The following is a 21,774-nucleotide window of genomic DNA, read 5'->3' as shown; positions in this document are numbered from 1 at the left end:
AATAATTAATGTTGGAACTTCCTTTTGATTACTGTATGTTATTGGGTTAAAACTTAAACAGGAGAAGTTTAGTTTGGACATAATGAAGAAGTTCTTTACTGTAAGGGTAGTAAGGCATTAGAATGGGTTGCCCAGGCAGGTTGTGAATGCTCCATCCCTGGCAGTGTTCAAGGCCAGGTTGGACAAAGCGTTGGGTAGCATGGTTAAGTGTGGGGTGTCCCTGCCCATGACAAGGGTGTTGAATCTAGATGATCTTAAGGTCCTTTCCAACACTAACTATTCTATGATTTTAACCTTCCATGCACTATAGCCAAATTTTACTGTCCCTTGGACAGTATGAGACATAAGGCTGATACAGACCCACACATGAAGATTTTTTTTTTTCCTGAATAAATATGACCTCATCCAAATTGCCATTATAAATTATTTCAGCTTTTTAAATAAACATTAATCCATTCTATTTTTCTTTGTAAAACACAGGTTTTGCTATTTTCTGGTAGATAAGTCTTACAGACTTTACTAATAGCTACTGATTTTTTTCAGAGAACATTTATTCTATTTTTTTCATATTCTGGATCAAGGGTAAAATGTATTCTTTGCCAGAATGTAAAATCACATAATCTCCTTCAACTTCTACTCCTCAGAGAGCATATACTAGATCTGACTTTGAAGCATAAAATGCACACTGTCTTTTGAAAAATATTTTACTGTCATCTGACAGAGTTACCCCATACAGTTAAGAGTGAGTGTTAAAACAACTACATTTCCAATGCAAATTTTGAAAGCAAAGGTAGGAGTGTAATGACAATACCTTTGAGACAATGTGATAGAAAAATTATGTGAACTAAAGACTATCCTTAGTGGCAAGCAGGATTGCTTTTCAGTGTTATAATAATAAAATATCTACACAGTGATATATAAAATAGAAAATACATGGAAACATTTTACTTTGAGTGGACTGATAAACAAAAATGCCCTTTTTCAGTCACAACAACAAGTCTGACACTGCAATGTGCTATCAATTGATTTTGTTCCTTTGTTTTTTAACTTAAAACATCTTCATGTTAAGCATTTATTACTATATTCGTAGTCTTTATTTCCATGACTTTTATGTACTAAAACCAGTAACACAACAATCCCTATGAGCAAGACTGAAAAAGGAAGCCAATCTTTTGTCAGGTGTTTAATCAGTTTTTATCCTGTCTCATCACCATTTTACAGAAAAGACACACAGGAACAACTCTTCAAAGCATTCTTACAGAAAAACAGTGTGTATGATCTTATTTCCTTTGACCAGTCAATAAATATTCCTTATATTACCTCAGTGAGGTCATGACTATCTGAATACATATTTACCATCTGGTACCATAGTTGCACTCTACACTTCAACCAATAGCTTAGCTAATTCTAAGTACTAACAAATTTTAAAAGATAAAGGTAATAGAGGATTCTCTTGGGAAAAGCATTCCACAGTAATAGATCTCATCATCAGGAACTCTGACTTATACCTTATCCTTTATAAATTTCATTGAATCATAGAATCATAGAACAGTTAGGGTTGGAAAGGAGCTTAAGATCATCTAGCTCCAACCTCCCTTGCCATGGTCAGGGACACCTCCCACTAAACCATGTCACCTAAGGCTCTGTCTAACCTGGCCTTGAACACCACCAGGGATTTCATGCTCTTTAATTGTTGTGATATCTTTTCTGTGTTTTATTTTGCTCCTTCAGAATGTTTACTTTCTTCAAATAAGCAGACACTTCTACAAAACCTTTTTGCAAACATCAGTCAGCTAAATGAAATACAGTAGATTAAAAGAAATGTGAAGTTACTAGGTCAGTTCAGTGATTCTTTTCTTACATGTGGAAATAAACTGACATATCTAACTTAGATTGAATATGAGGAACCTAATAATATGTGTCCCAGTAACAGCTAGGAATAGGTTTTTACTTCAAAGCAAAACACTCTCTTCCTCTGCTGTGCAAACATGTTTTTATGCCTTTTCAGCTAGAAAAATCATTTAATATCCACTGTAGGCCATCATCCTTCTTCATATAGAAGTTACAGACAATGGCATACACAGTTTACAAAAACTACATGACAGTGGTATGCACTGGTTACAAAATTTATTTATTGTTAATGTAAGTTCCTTATAATAAAAAGATGAAATTATAATGTAAGTGCAAATATGGTTGAGTGTTCAAGGCTATTTTCCTGCATAAATGAATAAAACCTCTAGATTGAGAAAGGATCAGACTGTTATCCTTTTTGTAATAAATACCAGTTGAAAACACAAGGAATTCTATTAATGCTACTAGGACTACCTGGGGAATAAGGATTTATTCAGAGTATAACCCACATAAACCTATAGACCTAATTCTAAAATGTATTTTTCACCATCTCCAACAGCATGTACAGCTGTTTTCTCTATTCCTGTCCGTGGAATTAATTACTAATATGTACAATATTATCTCAAATGAAAGTTATTTTGTCACATCTGTTTAAGAGCAGTTCAACACAAATGTTAAAGTCATACAGGGCATCTATATTACCTGTGCATCTTTTAAAGCTGTTTTGTAGATGTTCCTTCATATTGCCATCCTAGCTTGAGACTAGAGAGAACCAGTATTCCTTTGACCAGATGCTGCTGCTTCTGCAACTGCTCAGATCACACCTCCTCCCCACCATGTATTTTTCCACCTATGAATGTCATGAGTAATGTTTCTGCCCTTAGCAGGACCTTGTATGGAAAATATTTCTAGATTTTAAAAACTCTCACAAGTTTTATTTTCAGCTGACAGAAATTTAAATTCTGCACTGCTACATTTCCACTAAGCCTACATGCCCTGGTTTTCTCCACTGACCAGCAGTTGTAACAAACATTGCAGGGAAGGGGGAAGAGAAACATATTGAATCATTTTCTTCATCCTGATGCCAGCTTTTACCTGCGGAAAAGTATCATTTGATTACATGATGAAATTTCTTTAAAATAAGTACCTGATGGAAGAGAGGCAAATAAAAACTAGGGAGGTTGTTTTTTCCAGGCGAACAATTTTGAGCATATTTGATGACCCTGGATCTAAAATTGCTACTGGGTTGCAATATAATTAAGGGTAAAGAAATATTCTGAGACAGGTTTATATTCATTATGGAATGGTTGGAAAAAATACAGTGGGAAATTAATTCTGAAGTCAGATTTAAGTCCCGTAGAATGATCATTTTCAAAAGTGGATTAACATTAAGGCATTTTATTATCTTATTATCTAAAGTTATACATAAAGTTTTATAACTATCAGCTTAGCATTTTAAAGATTCTTAATATTGTTATAATAAAACTGGCTACTACAGATAATTTTATACTGCATAATAAAAAAATAAATCTGTGCTGGTAAATCTGTCATCCTTTAAACTCTTAGTAAAAAGAAAAAAGCCTGTATTTGGATAGCATTTTGTACTAAGTACAGTAATATATAATGTGGTTGATTGTAGTATTTATGTTGAATATTGATTCTAACTTGAACTGATTTTGCTTTTTATATCTTATTTGCTAAATTAAGTATTGGTTTATGCATTTTGCAATAGTTCCATTAAAAACTAAAATGGCGGCAAAAGCTGATGTTGTAATAGGTCTTTATTTTTACACTTATAGGAAAACACATTTGTTTTATCATCTTAAGAACAATAAATAGACGACTCTGTGAGCAATTCCTATAATGGTGTTAGAATATCTAGGGTCTATTTTTTCACATAATCATATTTATATAACGAAGCATTATACAAATACACATGTTTAACTTTGGTTAATGAATATATTCAACTACAACAGCAAAAATCTGCCTTAACTTTGGAAGCTGTTTAAAGCTTATGTATGACAGAATATTTACAATATCTATATATGGCTTCTACTCCTCCTTTTGTACTTCCAGGGCCCATTATTTTTCAGTATCCAGAATGGAGTCTAGATATCCAAAGCAGCACAGTTTACATTCAGTCACCTAAATAGCCATGAGATTTTCAAATGTGAGTCTCCATTCCCTCACCTCAAGGGATGCTTGGTGTGATTTTCAAAAAGATCTCTACATCCAAGACTTTCCAGGAAAAAACACTTGGCATTTATATTTCATGTTTAAATATGGGATGATCTCCTTTTTAAAAATCCACTATTTTTTTGGTTGCTGAGATTTAAGAAAACAAAGCAACAAACGAAAGAGTAACTAGTCCCCCCCACTTCTATGGGAAGCATACATGCCTGCAAGGTTTTTAAAGTGAGGTCCCCAGTCTCTAAGGTAGTCATAACTCTGATCTGCATCTGACATGTTTGAACCCAAAGAGCTGAGGGATCCTGCCAAAGAGCCAGTCCCCTCAAATGCATAGGTCTGAAGTGAGTCATATGGAGGAACACTAAGATCTGTATTCGCTTCTTCAAGCTTCTCTGAAATGAATTGCCTGAAGATAGCACTGTCAGGGCCAACCTGCAAAGACTGTCTGTAGAGGCTGTGGATTTCTGTGGCAACCTTTTTCCGAGGTTTATGCGTTCTAATGACAGTGCGGGTCCTCAGTGCTGAAATATCAAAGGCTTCCGTGTCCTCCTCACCACCTCCTTCATCGTCATACCTGACAATGTTCTCTCTGAATTCTTCCATTTTCTCTGAAAAGGGAGACTTCTTCCTCTGCTGCCTTATGGCTAGAATGGCGAAAAAGAACACTGACAAAAAAAAAAAAAAAAGCAAAATCAAAAAGTGCAAAGGAAAAAATAAACAAATAAACAGAAAATAGACCCAGAAATTTTGAATGTGCTTAGAAAGAATTGAAAATTTTAATGTTTCTTAATACCAGTGCTATAGCAATATGAAGAAACATATTAACATATTATACACATTACATATTACAAATATTAACAAATTTATAGAGCTGTAATTTTTATGAATTTTATGGTTTCAAGATGAGCATAATATGTGTTAGGAAAATAGCTGAAAAGGGACTTAAAAAATAGGTGAATGAAGTGGAGCAGTTCTTTCGGTAGAGAGGAGTTCGAAACTGATGGAAATACAGGTTTATCACAAAATATATCAATTTAATATTCAAAATTTGAATTCTTAATCTCTCACTCTGTCTCAGATCAAAGCCTAGGAAGATCAAATGAAAACTGAGGCAATGAGCAAGATATCCTCCTCAAGATGAAAACTGAGGCAAAGAGCAAGATATGCTCCTCGGTTGATTCATTCCATTCTATAGACTATGCAGGGTGTGGTTCAATTTTTCTGGTTAGGATATTTGAAGACTATATGTTACCTGACATTGTAACAGTACTTACTACTAAGGCCTATGAATCAGAGCACCTTGTTTCTCTCTTATATGAAAGTTTTTTTTAATCTCATTTTAATGCATTATTTTCTAATCTTACCTCATTCCATTTTTAGCTGAATGATCCTCTGAAATAGTCTGTAACTTCCATAGAGATTAATTATTTCAGTTTTTAATCTGAATGCAGCTCTATTTAATAAGTAGTTTGTGGACTGTATTTTTTTACTCAGGACATAACATTATACAATTACCAACAATGACAGGACTTTACCTTACACAGGGCTATGTGGCACCTGAAGTAGGACTTTATTTATACATATTTACTATATACTATTTCACTTGATTGCCATATGCTAACACAAAACTTGAAAGCATTTGAAACAAAAATTTTGCAGTGTTATTCTATATTTACAAGACCCAGATAGTTTCAAATCTCCAACCTCTTTGCATGGTGAACTCTTCTAATGGTAAGCATGATGATAGAGGAAAACGGAAGAAAAAATTAAACTTTATGTTCCAGATATAAGTGGCAAACATTATAAAACCACTATCTAGAGAAACTCCTATTATCTAATTTTAAATAATTATAAAAATACAGTTGAAAATTTAATTCATTTAAAATATTTGTGTCTGTAAAGAGTATGGTAGGTTAGTTATTTGTTTCTTTCTGATTTATATGTTTATCTATATCCCTGCTTTGACTTTTGTGTTATCCATAGGCCCAGTAGACACCAAGGGTTTATTCTAGCTGGAGAAAGGACCTCTCTGCAAGCAACCTAGAAGCTCTTGATGAATAATTCCACTGATGGTCTGGATAACGCAGTGATATAGTCTGCCTGATCCTCAGTCCCTTAAGTGCATAACACAAAGTGACCAGGTTCAGATATCCTGCAACAATCAAAGAAAACCTGAAATGCACACTGGCCTGCCTGTAAGCTCACACTGACTGCAAGTTTTAAGGCAGGATTTCAGACAGGGGGACTGTTTTCCAGTGCCGCTTCTGAAGATTACCTGGGACAAAGAAAGCTCACATTTAAATAAAGTAACTCTGGCAGTACAGGCAAGTCTACAAACTAGAAATTCACTTGTATGTTCCTATTTTCTCTGTGTGAAACCAGGAGAACTGTAGGAGAACAGTGCATTCCTGGACTTTGCTATGCATTCAAAAAATGGCTAGTGTCTTTCCAAGAGTATTACCGTCAAGACAGAATAAAAATGAGTTGCTCTTCCATTGTTTTCATCCTTGCAATATCTATTCAATGTGCTCATAGGGATAAATAAAAACATGCATTTTTTTTGTAAGCCATGCTGTTTCTGCAGTTTCCTGCATGTCACCTTATTCTGAGAGTTCAAAGCTGTATGAAGATGCTGACTCATAATTAACAGGTAAGCATGCTGCTTCTGGGTAACTTATTTAACTGTGGGACTAAATTTTGGACTTTCATTTTAGGAAAAAATTCAGAGAGTTATCAACAAGAGATTCAGTAAAGAGGTCAAAGGTACCAACAGGAAATAGGCCAGTTTCTATTATTATGCTAAGGAAAATAAGCTGTAACTCTCTGGACAGAATTAATAATATTGGTGATTTTAAAAACATTAATTTCTTTTTTCACTGGTGTAAGCTCGAAATAATTCTGCTAACTTTATTGGACTTGTTTTCTTATCTTCTATTGTTACTATGACAGATCAAAATACAGCATCAGAATAGAGCTGCAAGCCTTCAGTTTCAACCTTCATCTTTTCCTTGTAGTTAACGATGATATGCTCAGTGTTGTACACTGTTATTTATAGACAGTAGAGGTCATATTGTACAATGTATAATTACATAATCTTGCAGTTGTTTTGGGGCATTTTTGGATATGTCATTTTATGAAGCATACAGCTATATGGCATAATATGGGTCTGTCATATTAAACAGACAGTAGGGATTTGGAAGTCTTTTTCTGTATCTTTATTGGTATCAACTTGAATTAGGTCTTGAGGCCCATGATCGCTATCAGTTGCCAAGCTCTAAGGTCAAGTCATTTTGCCTTAAAAAAACCAAACAACAAAACAACCTACCCGTTTCTATCCCCTCTCTTTCTTTCCTGGTTTCAGAAGCTACCATTCCTTAGCCTCCCTAACTCAGACATGTACAGTTTCAGGATGGATATTTAACCTTTAGGGAATGACTAGTGCAGTGTGCCTGCTGTTGTAATGTGTTAGTCACTGAATGCTGCAGGTGTATCTTTTTACTGAAGAAAAGGCACATGCATTGTACGTTGTAGCAGTGATAGCAGAGTCTTCTCCAGGTGAAGAAGTAGTTTCTTGAGTGCTGTCACTTCAGTGTGCCTTGTAACAGCCATAGCCCCATGCAGTGCAGGAACAACCAGCCTTAGGGGCTTGCTCTGGTTTTAAGCGTCATTTGTCAGATATGTATAACCCTTTGCAAAGGCACAAGCACAACTCCTGTGCATTTAAATTGCTCTCAGACCCACTTTACACATCCACAAGGTCCCAAATGTAATGGAGTTTAATATGGTGTCTCCTAAGAAGAAAAAGATGGCCAGCATTTGGAGAAGAGGTTATCTGGAGGTGCAACCGTATTAATTGACAAAGAAACTCCCTGCCTGCTTATGGAGTTGCTTTCTGAGAGTATCATATCCTATTTTTCCTTTATTATTTTTTATTGATCTTAGCTCTATATTTGGCATACCTAAGGCAGAATGAGTAGGGTGCTACTTCTTTATAATATATTCTTATACCAGCCAATTTCCTTATTTAATGATGTCTTCAGCTTTACTTGGGCACAACATGGATTTTGGACTCTCAAATCTTTATTATTATCAATGCTGGAGGACTAAGTAGGACCATGACTCAATTAGAAGCGACTTTAAGGACATTGTGTTAGAATTCAAATGGAGGAGGGAGAGGGGAAGGGAGAAGGAAGAGAGAATTGTAATTAAGAAAACAGAAAATAATTTAACATTTGCTTCACTGCAATTTTTTTCTAATTTTTTTCTAAATAGCACAGTACTTCCTGCCTTCCAGTAAAGGGAATGGGAACATCTTTGTCGCTTAACCAAGACCACTGTTGAAGGAAATAAATTAATTTGTCTTAATCATACATACCTAGGAGTATCAATATGCAAGCCAAAATGGCAACTAAAGCTTCAGTGCTGAGACCCATGGAGTACATGAAAGCTCCATATCGACAGTAGAAGGTATTAACTTCGGTGTCACAGTCACAGACAGTGACAGTGAGAGTATTTGTGCTCGTCAGTGGTGGGGTTCCATTATCCAGAATTAAGATTGGCAAGTAGAAAAAAACCTGTTCTTGCCTCCTGAAGCCACTTTTTGCTGTGAAAATTCCAGCTGTGTTATCTAGAAGATAAATAATTATGCATTTATATGTATTTATCACTTTCTAACAACAACTGTAAAACTCCAGTGGAATCTGACCTATTTAAAAGCAATGGTACTGTCCAAAGCTACATATTCATAAAGCTAAAAAGGTAAACCAGACACTGACCTGTGGTGGTTTTCTGTGTCAATCATGAATAAATTTCATTTAATTTTGACACATGTGTTCCAGGAGCAATAAAAAAATAACCTAGGAGCTGGTTTTAATGTTCAGAGCTAAAAAAAAAAATCCTACTGTGTTCAGTACCTGACGCCTGCTCAGACTAATTAATTGGCTCTTGAAATGCTTCCATATAACCAGCTGCTACCAATCCAGCAGATCACAGACGAAATATAGACAGTTTACCAATCAAAAGGCTTCAAAAATGTGTCTGGCAGCACACAGAGCAAGCAGGTGGCAAGGGAAAGAGGACAAAGCAAGAAAAAAATCCGCTAAGGGAGTATTTTATTTCCTTCTCTAACGCAAGAACTGGAGCTAGCTGAGCTTCTACCATATAAATTAGCGAAAAGTTAGCAGACCCTCTTTTCTTGCTTTGTATCTATTATTGTTTAGATATCAGTTCTGTAAAAGAAACGGTAAGTTCAGTTCCTCATGCCTAGCAACTAACTCAGATCTGAAACTTAGCTTGTTTAAAACAAATTAGTCATGACTGTGTCTATGTAAAGAAGATAAATCTGTAAATATTTACATGTCAGAATTGTCTTATCATGGAATGGTGAATTACTTCATGTGTGCAGACACATACATAGAAAACTAAAAAAGTATTTCTACCATTATATATATAATACATTTATACAAAAAGTCTACTTAAGTTAACTCCCTCACATTTAAGTTCTAGGTTTCTGTCATAGCTCAGGAAGTAACTGTAAGATAAAATGCTCCAGATCTGTAGAGCTGATTTTGCTTTTGCCTAGGACTATCCTATTTCATGTTGTCATTTGTAAGAAACACAGCGGAATGAGGGAGATTGAAAGTTGTTGATACCACATTTTAAAAGATATTTTTTCCCCATCAATAGCCACCAAAAGGAATTGGATATATGGCCTTATGTGTGGCTCTGCTCAGGCTTTGTGTAGAATAAGCAAAGGTGGAAAAGGCTTGCGGCTTGTACACATTTTGACCTTAATATAATCTATTCTTGGCACTGAGAGGTTAGCGAAGCTGGGAATTGAAATACATATTAATACATTGACTAACTTTGACTGTATTGAGAGTAGTTCACCATTTAACAGTCTGAACTTTCCAAAACTCACTATTGATTTATTCACCTAACTAGAACATTCAAATAATTAATGAAGTCAATAAGAACAATGTGTACTTTAGCTGAGCCTGAAGAAGCTCTTCTTTGTAGTCTCAGTAGACTGACTTTAAGTGTTCATCTTCCCTGAAATTTCATCAGATATAGCACTCATGTTTTCACTGCAGACTGGTTTTGCTTGATACCTCTCTATACCACTCTTTTAAGAGTCTCAATCACTATCGGTTCTAAATAATATTAAAATATATACAGAATACATTCATATGATGTCACCAGTAATCAGCATATGCAGTTAAAAATGTATGAGGAAATAATATTACATTTTTATTTGTGTTTAGAATTTTGGTCTTGATGAAATGGTGAAGTAACAGACATACTAACAGCAATCTACTTTTTCTGTCAATGTTGTTTCTTGGACAAATAGATAATTTATCTAGAAAGCTGGTATTTCCCACCACATCGAACATTAAGAAAATTAATTTTAAGGAATGCCAATGTATTTTTCATCTCTACAATTTTTTCTTTCTTTGAAATAAAACTGACTTTTTCTCTTTGTGTTACTCATCTGAAAAAAAGGAAACGAAACTGTTTGGTATTATTGATTTTTTTTTTTTTTTGTAATATTTATAATTTATAATGACAATTTCTATTAGGTAGAGATTATAAAACTAGTGATGTGAGGACCACTAGAAACATGGCCTTCTTTCGGAAGGTATTAAAGAGCTATATGAATGACGCTACCTTGATTATCTTTGACAGTAAAAAGAGAGTTGTTTGTGACCTCCTGAGCCAGTGAGAAGTTAAAATGGTGACCTTCTGCTGAGTCATCTTTATCCACAGCACTGATGCTTTGAATTAGCTGGAAACAGATAAAAATAATTATTTAAGAATAAAAGCATTTATTTGTCCTTTAAAACAATAAAAGGACATGACAGGTATGCTAAACTGTTAATGCTAGAGATGTGATCTGTGCATATGCATTGAGTGCATGGCATGCACTCATAAATATATGCCTTCTACGCTCAAACAGGTTATTGAGACTCATATTCTGCAAATACTCTGCTTTGAGTTTTCATCTATTTGAGAGAAGCAGGCATTAAAGTCTTGAGAAAATGTAAAAGATTTTCTGGATAAAAAGACCAGGAGTAGATGAAATTTCCATTAATGAAGAAGTAATCATATATTCAGTGTTTTGTACTTTTTTTTCCAAGGTGAAAAGTATATCATTCTACATTTGAACAAACCCTCTGTACAAAACCTGTTTCCTTCTAGCTCATAAATATATTGACATCATTAAACTTATGCATTGTAACTCCAGTAAGTGAGATAGGGTGATAACTTCATCTGCTGAATTGTTGATTCTGAATATTATAACAGATTGATTATGGAACTTCTTGACTGCTTTTTTTCAAGACAGCAAAATAACCTTCATTTACAAGTATGTCAAATCAGTTAGTCACTGCAAGATAAAATAAACCCCAACAGTTATGAGTCAAAATAATATCTTTCATGACCATAAACAACCACACTACCGTTAACAGAAATATTTCTGCTTAAAAGGAGTTTATATTTGTTATTTTTATCAATAAATATTTAATGACCTAAGCATCAATATAGATTAATAAGTCAGTAGCCTTGTTGATCAGAAAGAAAGCAAACTGGAGCAAGAAGACCAACTTTCAAAAAAGCTAGTGCCCAATTTGAACTTGACTCTATTTTACTAATTATCTGTGTCTTGTAGATATTTATAACCAAGAGACTTGAAGCCTTAACTTTCCCCAAACCAGAAAGCATGTGAATGCTTGAAACAGTGCTTTAAAAGCAAACCAGTAAGTCAGTGAAAGTGGCTATAACTTTCTATCTGTGTCTTTAAAAACTCTTTCATGATTAAACCATTTTTCAGAGGGCTAAGACTTCAGCACATATTCTTTTTCTTTTCAAGCAAGCTAAGTTTGATGAAATCATCACAGCAGAGTGTAAAATGTGTCTTGCACCCCAGAAGCTTTGTATTCTTAGTGCTGTTCCCTTTTTATGTGAAATTTATTTCAAATCTGTATTTTCACTCTATGGAAAAGTGAGGACCCTTGAGACTTTTTATTGCCATTAACCAGAGGAGTGACCAGGGATGTACCTGGTGCCAATGTAAAAACTATGAAGCTTCTTGAGGAAATTTTTTCCCTTTCCTCAGGGAAAAAAAAAAAAAAAAAAGAAAAAAAGCTAATGTGATACAAATACAGGTATAGGCATGCAGATCAAGAAATCAGTGAAAGGCTATAACTGAACACTAATATTACCTTGATAGTAAATTATGGGATTAATTTTTTCTAAGGGGTTATAGTCCCCAGAATATGTTCAATATGATCAGTAGCAGAGAAGAAAACTACATATCCAGTCTAAAACCTGAACAATGGGACATTTTTGTGATAATATTCTGCCATATACCTCACAGATTTAAAAAAAAAAAAAAGAAAAAAAACCAAACTAAACCTAGAAAACAAACAAAACCTCAACTAAACTGTATTGGCCTCTGTTAATAATTTGCTGGTAACATCTCCAAGGCTGTAGCTGAGAAAAAGTTTTGTACGTTTGTCCATGCAATTCAGTGTGTCAGGCTAGACTGAGGATGAAGAGTAATACAGCAATCTACACAGACCTCTTAGCCACATTCAATTTTTGTTTTGTTTGGTTTCTAGTTGAGTTACTCAGTAGAGAAGAATTACCTACCCACTCACCAAAGGAACAAACCAAACCAAATCAAACCAGAAGCATTATTTATACTTCTAGTTTTCCTTCGCATTAATAGTTAGTCAATCAGATGGTAGCAATGTCTTTGAAAAGTATATTTTTAGGAGCCTCTCATGTTTGAATATAATAAAAATATTGCAGTTGTGACTTACTTAGTTACTGTTTTGCTATTTCATTAGTAACTTTCACTAGATTACATACAGAAGGTATTTGCCTCCATAAGTTCTATCTGTATCTAATCCAATCCCTAAAATTCTGAGGAGTATCTTGCTAGCTGAAAAGATCATCCAACTTCCTTTTTTTTGATCTGTACTATGCTGCTATTCAATATAAACCTAAGACTCTTGAGATTATTCTAGACATACTCACATGCCTTTAAGGAGTCACCTTACAAGCAGGGGAATACCTGGAACATAAGAACAGGGCAAACCCTTATTGGGTTTTTTTCACTATATCACTTCCACTAAGATTCAGCAAAACCCAGATGAGTCTATGAAATATTCAGAGAGCAATAGGCAGCTCTGATTTTGCTGACTATAAAGAAAAAGTTACCCAGAAAGAAGGGAAACATTTTTATTTCCTGCTTTCCTAGGCTTTTTTCATCTAAACTACGAAGCTTTGTCCTTTCACCAGGGAAGTGGGCCTCACAGACTGAAGAACTGCATTTACTGTTTGTGAGTCAAGGTTTAAAAATACCCTACATTTAATGTGCAAACAAAGAAAACAGAGTGAATGATGTGTTGCTTTTGCAAGGTTTTATCAGTTGTTTTACTGACTATGCTGAAATTTAATTACTGTAAAATCTGTTATTTCAAATCTTATTAATCTAGGAGCTTTAATAATCCAGCACTTCATTTTAAAATATGCATTTATTTATAATTCAGATTCATTAACTTGATTTTTCTTGAAAAACTGATTTAAGTTCATAGGGGTGGGTCTCATTTACTATTTCTTTCTAAACACACTGAGATCACTTCTGGGAACAGCAAGGGTTACTTAGATCAAAGATCACAAAAAGATGTGGCCCGTTATACTCAACTTTGCCATCCATATGATTATTGGACACTTTCAATTAATAAATATCATTAGTGAAGGAGCCTAAGATATCAGTAACAACTCTGATCACTCATTGGTTTTGCGTAGTCATTTCTGGACTGAATGCATAGCTGTGTGTTATTTGTCTTACAAATAACAAGGCACGGAGTAGATGTCAGCTTGGTAGTCTTGATGAAAATGCATTGAAAATTAATTTCCTCAATTCCAAGTGGTCTCACTGACTTTTAATTATGGAAATGTCCATCTGCACAGCCATCAGTAGAGTTAATTCTGATGGTAGAGTGTATAATTTGGAGTCCTTTGTGCATGCTTCCATATCCAAATATAGTCTTAGCATTCCCATTAAACAGATGGAAGTAAGTAGGAACAGATTTGATACCTCTCTACTTTAGTTTCTTTTGTTTTGTTTTCCTCTGTGTCCTTCAATAGCAGCTCTGTTGTAGTTTATAGGATGTAAGAGATCTGATCATCCACCTGTTTGGAAAGTAAAGAACTGGTTTTCTTCAAACTGACAGAGGCCTTTTAAGTAGTAGTTCTTTTATCATTCCTTAAAAATGTTTAATGAACATCAGAGTTTAGTGTAGGTAAAAGACTATAGTCCGTTATAGTCACCACCTGCATTTCTAGGTAGACCTTCTACCTCAAGACCAAGGTTGTCTTTTTGACTGTTGCGAATTATTTTTTACATAAAGGAAGTTGGCACAATATTAATCTGCTTTCTGTGGGTCTACTGTGAAGAGTTTCTTCTCAACTGTAACTAAAATGATGTACATTGCAGCAAAGGAATAACAATTACAAAGCTCATGCCATGTGTTCTGATTTAAACACAGCACCATGACACTGAGGTGCCTTTTTATGTTTGTGTATGCTGACAAACTCTCCCCACGTGTTTCGTTCTACTATGAGACAATGTTGTTGAATCATGGTCCATATAAAACAGAAAAAGGAAATTTCTGTATGCTACTGTTCTGACTGTTTCAGAATGTCAGAGGTTACACTCACTGCATCTACAGGTGTAGTATGGACCTGCTGGAATATATGGTGTTTTCACAGCTTGGCTATGGTTTTATACTCTAAGGAGTGCCCTTGTTGGCTTTTTTTTCTTTTTAACTTTGTATTTCCTTATCACTACTACTAAGATCAGTTTTTTAAATGATGAAAAAAAAACCAAAACAAAAAAAAGAGGAAATAATAAACCTTGGTTTACTAACCTATCCCTTTCTCTTTTCTGCTACCAAAAATAATTTTACATCATGATTTGCTAGGAAGGATCTGTTTCAGCTAACTGCTCATTTTTAACATTAAATATAAACCCTTAGAATTTGCTTAAAGATTTTCCCTTTTCTTGTGTCAACATTTCATTATGTTAAAAAGTAATATCAAATGAGTACTTTTCACTTGCACTGTAACTACTGATTATTTTATTATATGCCATGTACTGAATAAATAAATCTGGGTTTGTTTTTTTCCTTTTCTTTAATTCAAAGTACTCTGCATATACAGTCACTTCTTTAGATCTAATAAAAATTACTAAGCAAGATGCAACATCAAAGTCACTTTATATGTGATCTCCAAATTACAGGAACTTAAAATTACCAGAACAAATATGTATTAGAGAAGACAGCAGTAATTCAGAATGTAGATGTGTTCAGTATAGCTTGTCTTCAGCTGAAATCTATTTACTGCATGATATGAAGAAAGACCAATATCCATAAAAGGGCTGAAATTACTGTGTATATAAATACGTACATTCTGGAGGGTCAAACTCCTTACGCATAAAAGATATTTGATGTAGTTTATGTTGAACGTTCAAGCTGCACTTTTAGGCTTAGTTAATTTATTAATGCCTTGGTATTTAAGCTTTCTGGGTCAAACCCATTTTTGCTGAGATGTCTCTACTGTCACCTTTGGGACAGATTTGGTCCGCTTTATGTTCTGGCTATGTTTATGGAACATTTCCTCTAGAATTCAACAGTTTGTAGTTACCGTACACACACACAAAGGGTAACTATAAAAAATTAATACCTCGCTGTGGTGATCATTTACTGTGTCTACATTTATAAAGTCAAATGGTCTGATCAAAAGGGTATCAGGGGTTCAAATGTCTTTTTAATATTGTTCTGTTTGTTCTGTTACTAGCTATAGCTGTACTAGGATAGAAGTCTATTTTACATAGGAACTTTCATGTTCATGCAATTTTGAAAATAGTGTATTTAATACTGGTAGTGAAGTGAAAGTGGTTTTGAAATATTCAAAAGGAAACTATAGTTGTGGTTAGTATACAGATGACTTTTCGATTATAGGACAGTACAGAACTTTAACATGAAATGGATAGTGAAAAATTAATTCAAAATTTCAAATAAACATGATGGATAGATTTAAAATTATACCAAACCCATCTATCTATCTTCTTTGCATCCATTTTTATTGTCAAATTTCAGATTATAGTCCCACAGACTGAAATAGAATCCTTTTGTTTGAATATCTTTTGGATATAATAATAAAGAACCTTTTTTCTTGAGTAAAAGGTAAAAAGAAGAATAATAGCACTGAAGGAGATAAGCTATCATCAACTCTGTTTCAAATCATCAACATTGAATAAATATAGTAAACTCTGTGATGATGATGTATTTCAGTAACAACTTCCTGTTCTTAAGATCATTTGTTAATAAGATTAGTTTTTGGAGAACAAAACAGGAATTCTAAATAAACTAAAGATGCCTATGACTTTCAAAAAGCTATAGCAATTAGAAAAGAAATAAATAAATTAGATTAACATTACACTTGTCTGTAAAACGGGGAAAATTATCATGCTCATCACTCAGTAATATATTACAATGTTAAATAGGAATAATTCTGCATCCTATACTCAAAAAGATTATTATTATCATCATTATTATTTATTATTATTATTACTACTACTACTTTTCACAGCGCCATTTTTTCCAGTGATTCTCAAAATGCACAAAACATAAATACTTGATTATTATTGAAAAGTAGCCAATAATGGGTTAGCACACAGATGCTCTTTGTTAGTGAGCAATGACAGAAAAAACTTTGGGAAATAAATCTCCTGGGTTTTTATATTATATGCAAGTCCATAACATGGATTATAAATATTCATTTTATAAGCTTCCAGATTTAATTCATGGTGTCTTAAAGACAAGGAACATGAAGCGGCATTTGCTTTAATGCCTGTACTTGATTTGTCAACGAGTTACCCAAAGTCCAAAAGAAATCTCTTGTTCCAAACATCTCTGAACAAGAGGTAGTTTTTGCAGAGTGGAAATTACCAAATGCAAAATGAACAAATCAACTGCTCATAAAGAAACAACAACAGATGCAAAAATCTATGAAGAAATTACTTTAGCAACAGGGAAAGCTTTATTTAACTGCAGACTAAAGTCAAAGCAAACCAAGCTGCAGTAAAAAAGAGAGGCTCTGTGATTCAGAGATCAAAACATGATAACACATTTGAAAATAGCCATCACAAATACCCCCAAAGGACTTTTTGATATGTCCAAGTAATGCTAAAGCATGTCATGAAAAAACACATGCATTTTTCTGTCTATAGCTTTTTGTTGTTGCTTTTTTGTTGTTCATTTTGTAGCTTTAAAAAAAAAAAAAAATAATAAAACAAACCAAAAAACCCTACCCCCCACCCCCCCCCCCAAAAAAAAAACAACCAAAAAACAAATGACTGTTGGACTGGGGGGAGGTTGGGGCCCCTGACTGGTATCACAACATTCCCCTTGGTGATGAGTAGGAAATGGAAAAATCCTACAGGGAAGGATGCTTAATACAACAATCTCTTAAGCTGCCAGCTAGTGAAGGTGTTGTATGAGCTATAAATGAAACATCAGCTCAAGATAAATGAGTATCTGGTATGAACCTGGTCTCAGTTTGGTTCTTCCAGACTATGTTATCCTGTTGCTGAAAATACGAGGCCTAGGTTTTACACCTGTGACTCTAACTGGAAACAAATCTGTGCCTTATGTTTGTTTTTTTGCAGAGGTTTCTGTCTGTACTACTCTATTACCTGTTTTTGCAGACAAACAAGATGTACTGGTTTTGTTTTAAAGTGGGAAAAGTAAACATCAGTCTTCAGAAATTTAAATTGAAAACTATACATGTATCAACAGAACTAACTTTGGAAATAGACAAAATACAGACTGTATGCGCAGTACTGAAATGATCAATACTGAATAGTAGCATCACAGAACAAATCTTCATTGCAGTGAAGAAACTGATGACTAACTCCTTCACGCTTACCTGGCCAGAAACTGTATTTTCACAAACAAATGTTTCATAATATTTAGGGAATTCTGGTGCATGATCATTAATGTCAAGAACTTGGATATACACATTTGCTTCTGAAATTTTTTCAGGATTTCCTAAAGGTTAAAAAAAGACAAAAATCAAAAGTCACAAATAATTCACTTAATATTTTAAAGTAATTTGGACATTAGAATATTTTACAATTCTTAAATGTATTCTGTCATTCTTCTTTTTTAGTATTTTGTAATTTTTAAGATTTGGGAGAAAATTTCACCAAAATTCACATACTTTAAAAATATTTCTGCCACTGCTACACATGGAGAAATTGCAATGCTGACTGACTTAATAAGCTGAGCTTTTATTTTTGTTCAAAGTATTATTTACATAGCAGGTTTAATTATTAGGTATTTTGTATTATGAAAGCTGTACTGTTTCTGTTATCAAAGTATACTTTATTAATGTGGCATTAATATAAAAGATATGTCAATATGGCTTATTCTTTTATGTAAACAAAAATAAACTGCTAATATAAGGCATTTTTTTCCTGCAAATACTACATTTACACAGGGTTGTAGTGCTCTAAGTACCTCAAACAAGGAAAAGCTTAACTTTACTGGTTTCATGGTGCAGGAGTTGCGTATAGACTAGGCTGAAAAACTAATTTGTTTATGCAACAAAAATGTTTTTAAATATGTCACCTAATACCAACAGAAGGAAGATATGGAGGTCTAGCACACTCCTGGACGAGCCGGTTGCTCATGTTTTGGACAAACATGTTCTTTGCTGGGTAAAATCTTGCTGGATGACCAGTCCCAAAGAGTTATGGCGAATGGATTTAAGCCCAATTTGTGGCTGGTTACAACTGGTGTTCCCCAGGGCTCAGTACTGGGGCCAGTTCTCTTTAACATCTTTATCAATGATCTGGGCAAGGGGACCTAGTGCACCCTCAATAAGTTTGAAGACAACACCAAGCTGGGAGGAAGTGTTGATCTGCTGCAGGGTAGGAAGGCTCTACAGAAGGATGTGGACAGGCTGGATTGATGGGCTGTGGCCAATGGTGTGAGCTTCAACAGGGTAAAGTGCCGGGTCCTGAACCTGCATTACAACAACCCCGTGAAAAGCTACAGGCTTAGGGAGGAGTGGCTGAAAAGCTGTTTGGCAGAAAAGGGTCAGGAGGTGTTGATAGACAGCTGGCTGAACATGATCTGTTAGTGTGTCCAGGTGGCCAAGAAGTTCAATATCGTCCCATCTTATATCAGAACTAGTGTGGCCAGCAGGACTGAGGAAGTGATCATCCTCTTGTACTTAGTACTAGTGAGGCCACACCTCCAACTGTGTTCAGTTCTGGGCGCCTCACTAAAAGAGAGATACTGAACTACTGCAGTGGGTCCAGAGAAGGGCAACAATGGTTAATGGTTGGACTCTATGATCTTACATGTCTTATCCAACCTAAATGATTCCATGATTCTATATTGAATACTTCTCAGAAATCCTTTGCCTGTCAGCGCATCAAATCCTTGTTTACATGGCATAGCACTGAGAAATGTCTGCCTTCCCCAAGATGTAATTTATTACTCTAGTAGGCAAGAACCTTCACTGCAACATTTATTCCTTTCTGTCTCACTTCAAACTGTATGGGTTTGGTTGGTTCCTACCTGCCTTTTTTAATGTATAATTCACTAGTTGCTTGGAGCAAACATTTGTTTTCTTGGATCTAATGGAATCTGTGCTGATAGCTTTGAGTCTTTTGCCAAAGGAAATGGCAGCAAAAGCAACTACCACAGAGATAAAGGGCTAGCTACTCAGCAGTTTCACATTGCTATTCCTCATGTGTAATCATCAGAGCCGTGCTAATTTACCAAAGCTTATGATCTGTGAGAGTCATCTCAAAAATGCTTCTTTGTGGGATGACATTTCTCTTGTTGAATCCTAACATCCATAACAAGACAATAGGCAATGAAACAGTGCTTGGCTTATTTTTTTTTAATAAACATAAAAAGTAGTACACATCCCTTTTCAAAATAATAGAGTGCAGGACTTAATCAACCTCTTCTACTTAATTCAGAATCAGATGTGTAGGGCAGATATTTGGCTGTATTAGGATTGAGAGGAAAATTTTGTAACACTTGTTAGGAGGCAGGGAATACCTTTGGTGGTTTCAGTCATGTACAACGTGACATGGGAAGGACTCAGCTACCTGGTGTATTCCTACCTTGCTTGTTCATAAGATTATGGATACTATATTGGCTTTAAAACCTACCATTTGCTTGCACAAACATTTATGCATCATCTTTCAACCTAGAGCTGCTATTCACATCTGTTTTACCAAACAACCTTTCTTTTTTATTTATGTTTGTTTATGGTCTTGTTTTTATGTTTGTTTATGGTCTTGTTTCTACTTCCTTACTATATATCAGTTGTGTTGCTATTCTTTTGTCTTTGGTTTGGTTTGGTTTGGCTTCATTTATTTTGTCCTATTTTTTTCCTCAGCATATGGTTGAATGATGAGGAAGGGCATTTCTTGCATTGCTGTTGGAAGATAACAGTATGAAAGTTTTAAATTTTCCTGAAATCACAGGTGTTTTTTTGAGAGGAAGCAACACATTACAAAAAAATTACTCTTGGAATCAATGTCTAGTAAATATTTAATGACGATTTTAGGTGAAGCAGACTGACTCTCATTTTTAGGGAAAATTTGGTTTCAATGGAACAAAGTCATCCACAAAATGTCACATAAACACAGTATATGATTATAGGAATAAAAAGCTATTCACAATATAAATCATTTCAGTTATGCCCCGACCAAGGTGACCTAACTTCAGTGCTTTTGAATATAGTGTTATAGACAGTGACCTTATCATCATTAAAGAAATAATGAATAAAAACATGAAGATAATGAGGGCTTGGTTTCTCTACAATAACTTTCATTACTGTGAAAGACTCACTTTCTTTTGCTGCAGGAGACAGTTATTCATTTGTAACATTTGGGTCTTTCCTATTTTATTGTTTAACTAAACAGAAAAGTCCAGATCAAAGTCATCCTGCTGTGTTTCCATAGCACTACTCAAGAAATGACAAAAATATGCCAGAGATCAATTTTACAGACCCCTGCCAGCTGCCCAACAACATGAGAAGTAAAATACATTCATGCTTAAAAACTCACAGAGAAGCTGAAAAGGATGATAATGTTACTGATTCCCAAACACAATGAAAGACTTTAATGAAAACAGCTATTGAATTTCCTATATTAAACTTCTAGTTGTAATATTCTACATACAAACAGGGAATGCTCTTTTTTAGGAACAATGTAATTTATGAGTATGTGTTTAAGGTAGTCTAAGAAATAAATAAAATTTAATTGAGATTTGGGATTAAAAACCATGCTGAAACTATTTGGCAGAACCTGCTTGATTTATTGATTGGACACTAGTTTCATAAATTTTCTCCCCTTCCCGAAGATGGATGTGATTGGTTTTTAAATAATACCCAAATAAACATATTAAACTGCCTTATAAACCAGTAGCTGTTCATTTTCTAGATTGTTGTCTCAGAGTTAGTGCAACCAGATCACCAAAAGTACAAACAGCATTTTTTTGCATTTGACTTTAAGAAAAACCTGACAGGTGAAATCTTTTAATTGTCATTGAATAGAAGTCTAGATTGTTTGGGCCTTACATTCACAATTATTTTGACCCACAGGTTTCTGACTGGTGTTAAATTAGACCCTGG

The 21,774-nt window shown here is 34.5% G+C and overlaps 1 protein-coding gene across 5 annotated transcripts in view; it reads right to left on the bottom strand.

Annotated features, from left to right (window-relative positions):
- Positions 1–1,107: 1,107 nt before the first annotated feature.
- The window catches only part of CDH19 (cadherin 19), a 73,902-nt gene continuing 53,235 nt past the window's right edge, over positions 1,108–21,774 (bottom strand). For 2 of the 5 annotated variants that reach the window (XM_065667923.1, XM_065667924.1), the window contains 4 exons: positions 18,040–18,161; positions 10,708–10,825; positions 8,417–8,668; positions 3,437–4,706 (listed from right to left, as the gene is read on the bottom strand). In XM_065667923.1, coding sequence (XP_065523995.1) covers positions 4,216–4,706; positions 8,417–8,668; positions 10,708–10,825; positions 18,040–18,161 — 983 coding nt within the window. In that variant the 3' untranslated portion in view covers positions 3,437–4,215. Of the gene's footprint in view, positions 2,947–3,436; positions 4,707–8,416; positions 8,669–10,707; positions 10,826–13,080; positions 13,118–14,146; positions 14,242–18,039; positions 18,162–21,774 lie in introns of those variants that run through there. The other 3 variants (XM_065667925.1, XR_010610121.1, XR_010610120.1) reach the window with 3 other exon arrangements.

Source organism: Lathamus discolor, chromosome 2, assembly GCF_037157495.1.
Source record: "Lathamus discolor isolate bLatDis1 chromosome 2, bLatDis1.hap1, whole genome shotgun sequence".
NCBI lineage: Eukaryota > Metazoa > Chordata > Aves > Psittaciformes > Psittacidae > Lathamus > Lathamus discolor.
This window is presented reverse-complemented; position numbering and strand designations above follow the sequence as displayed.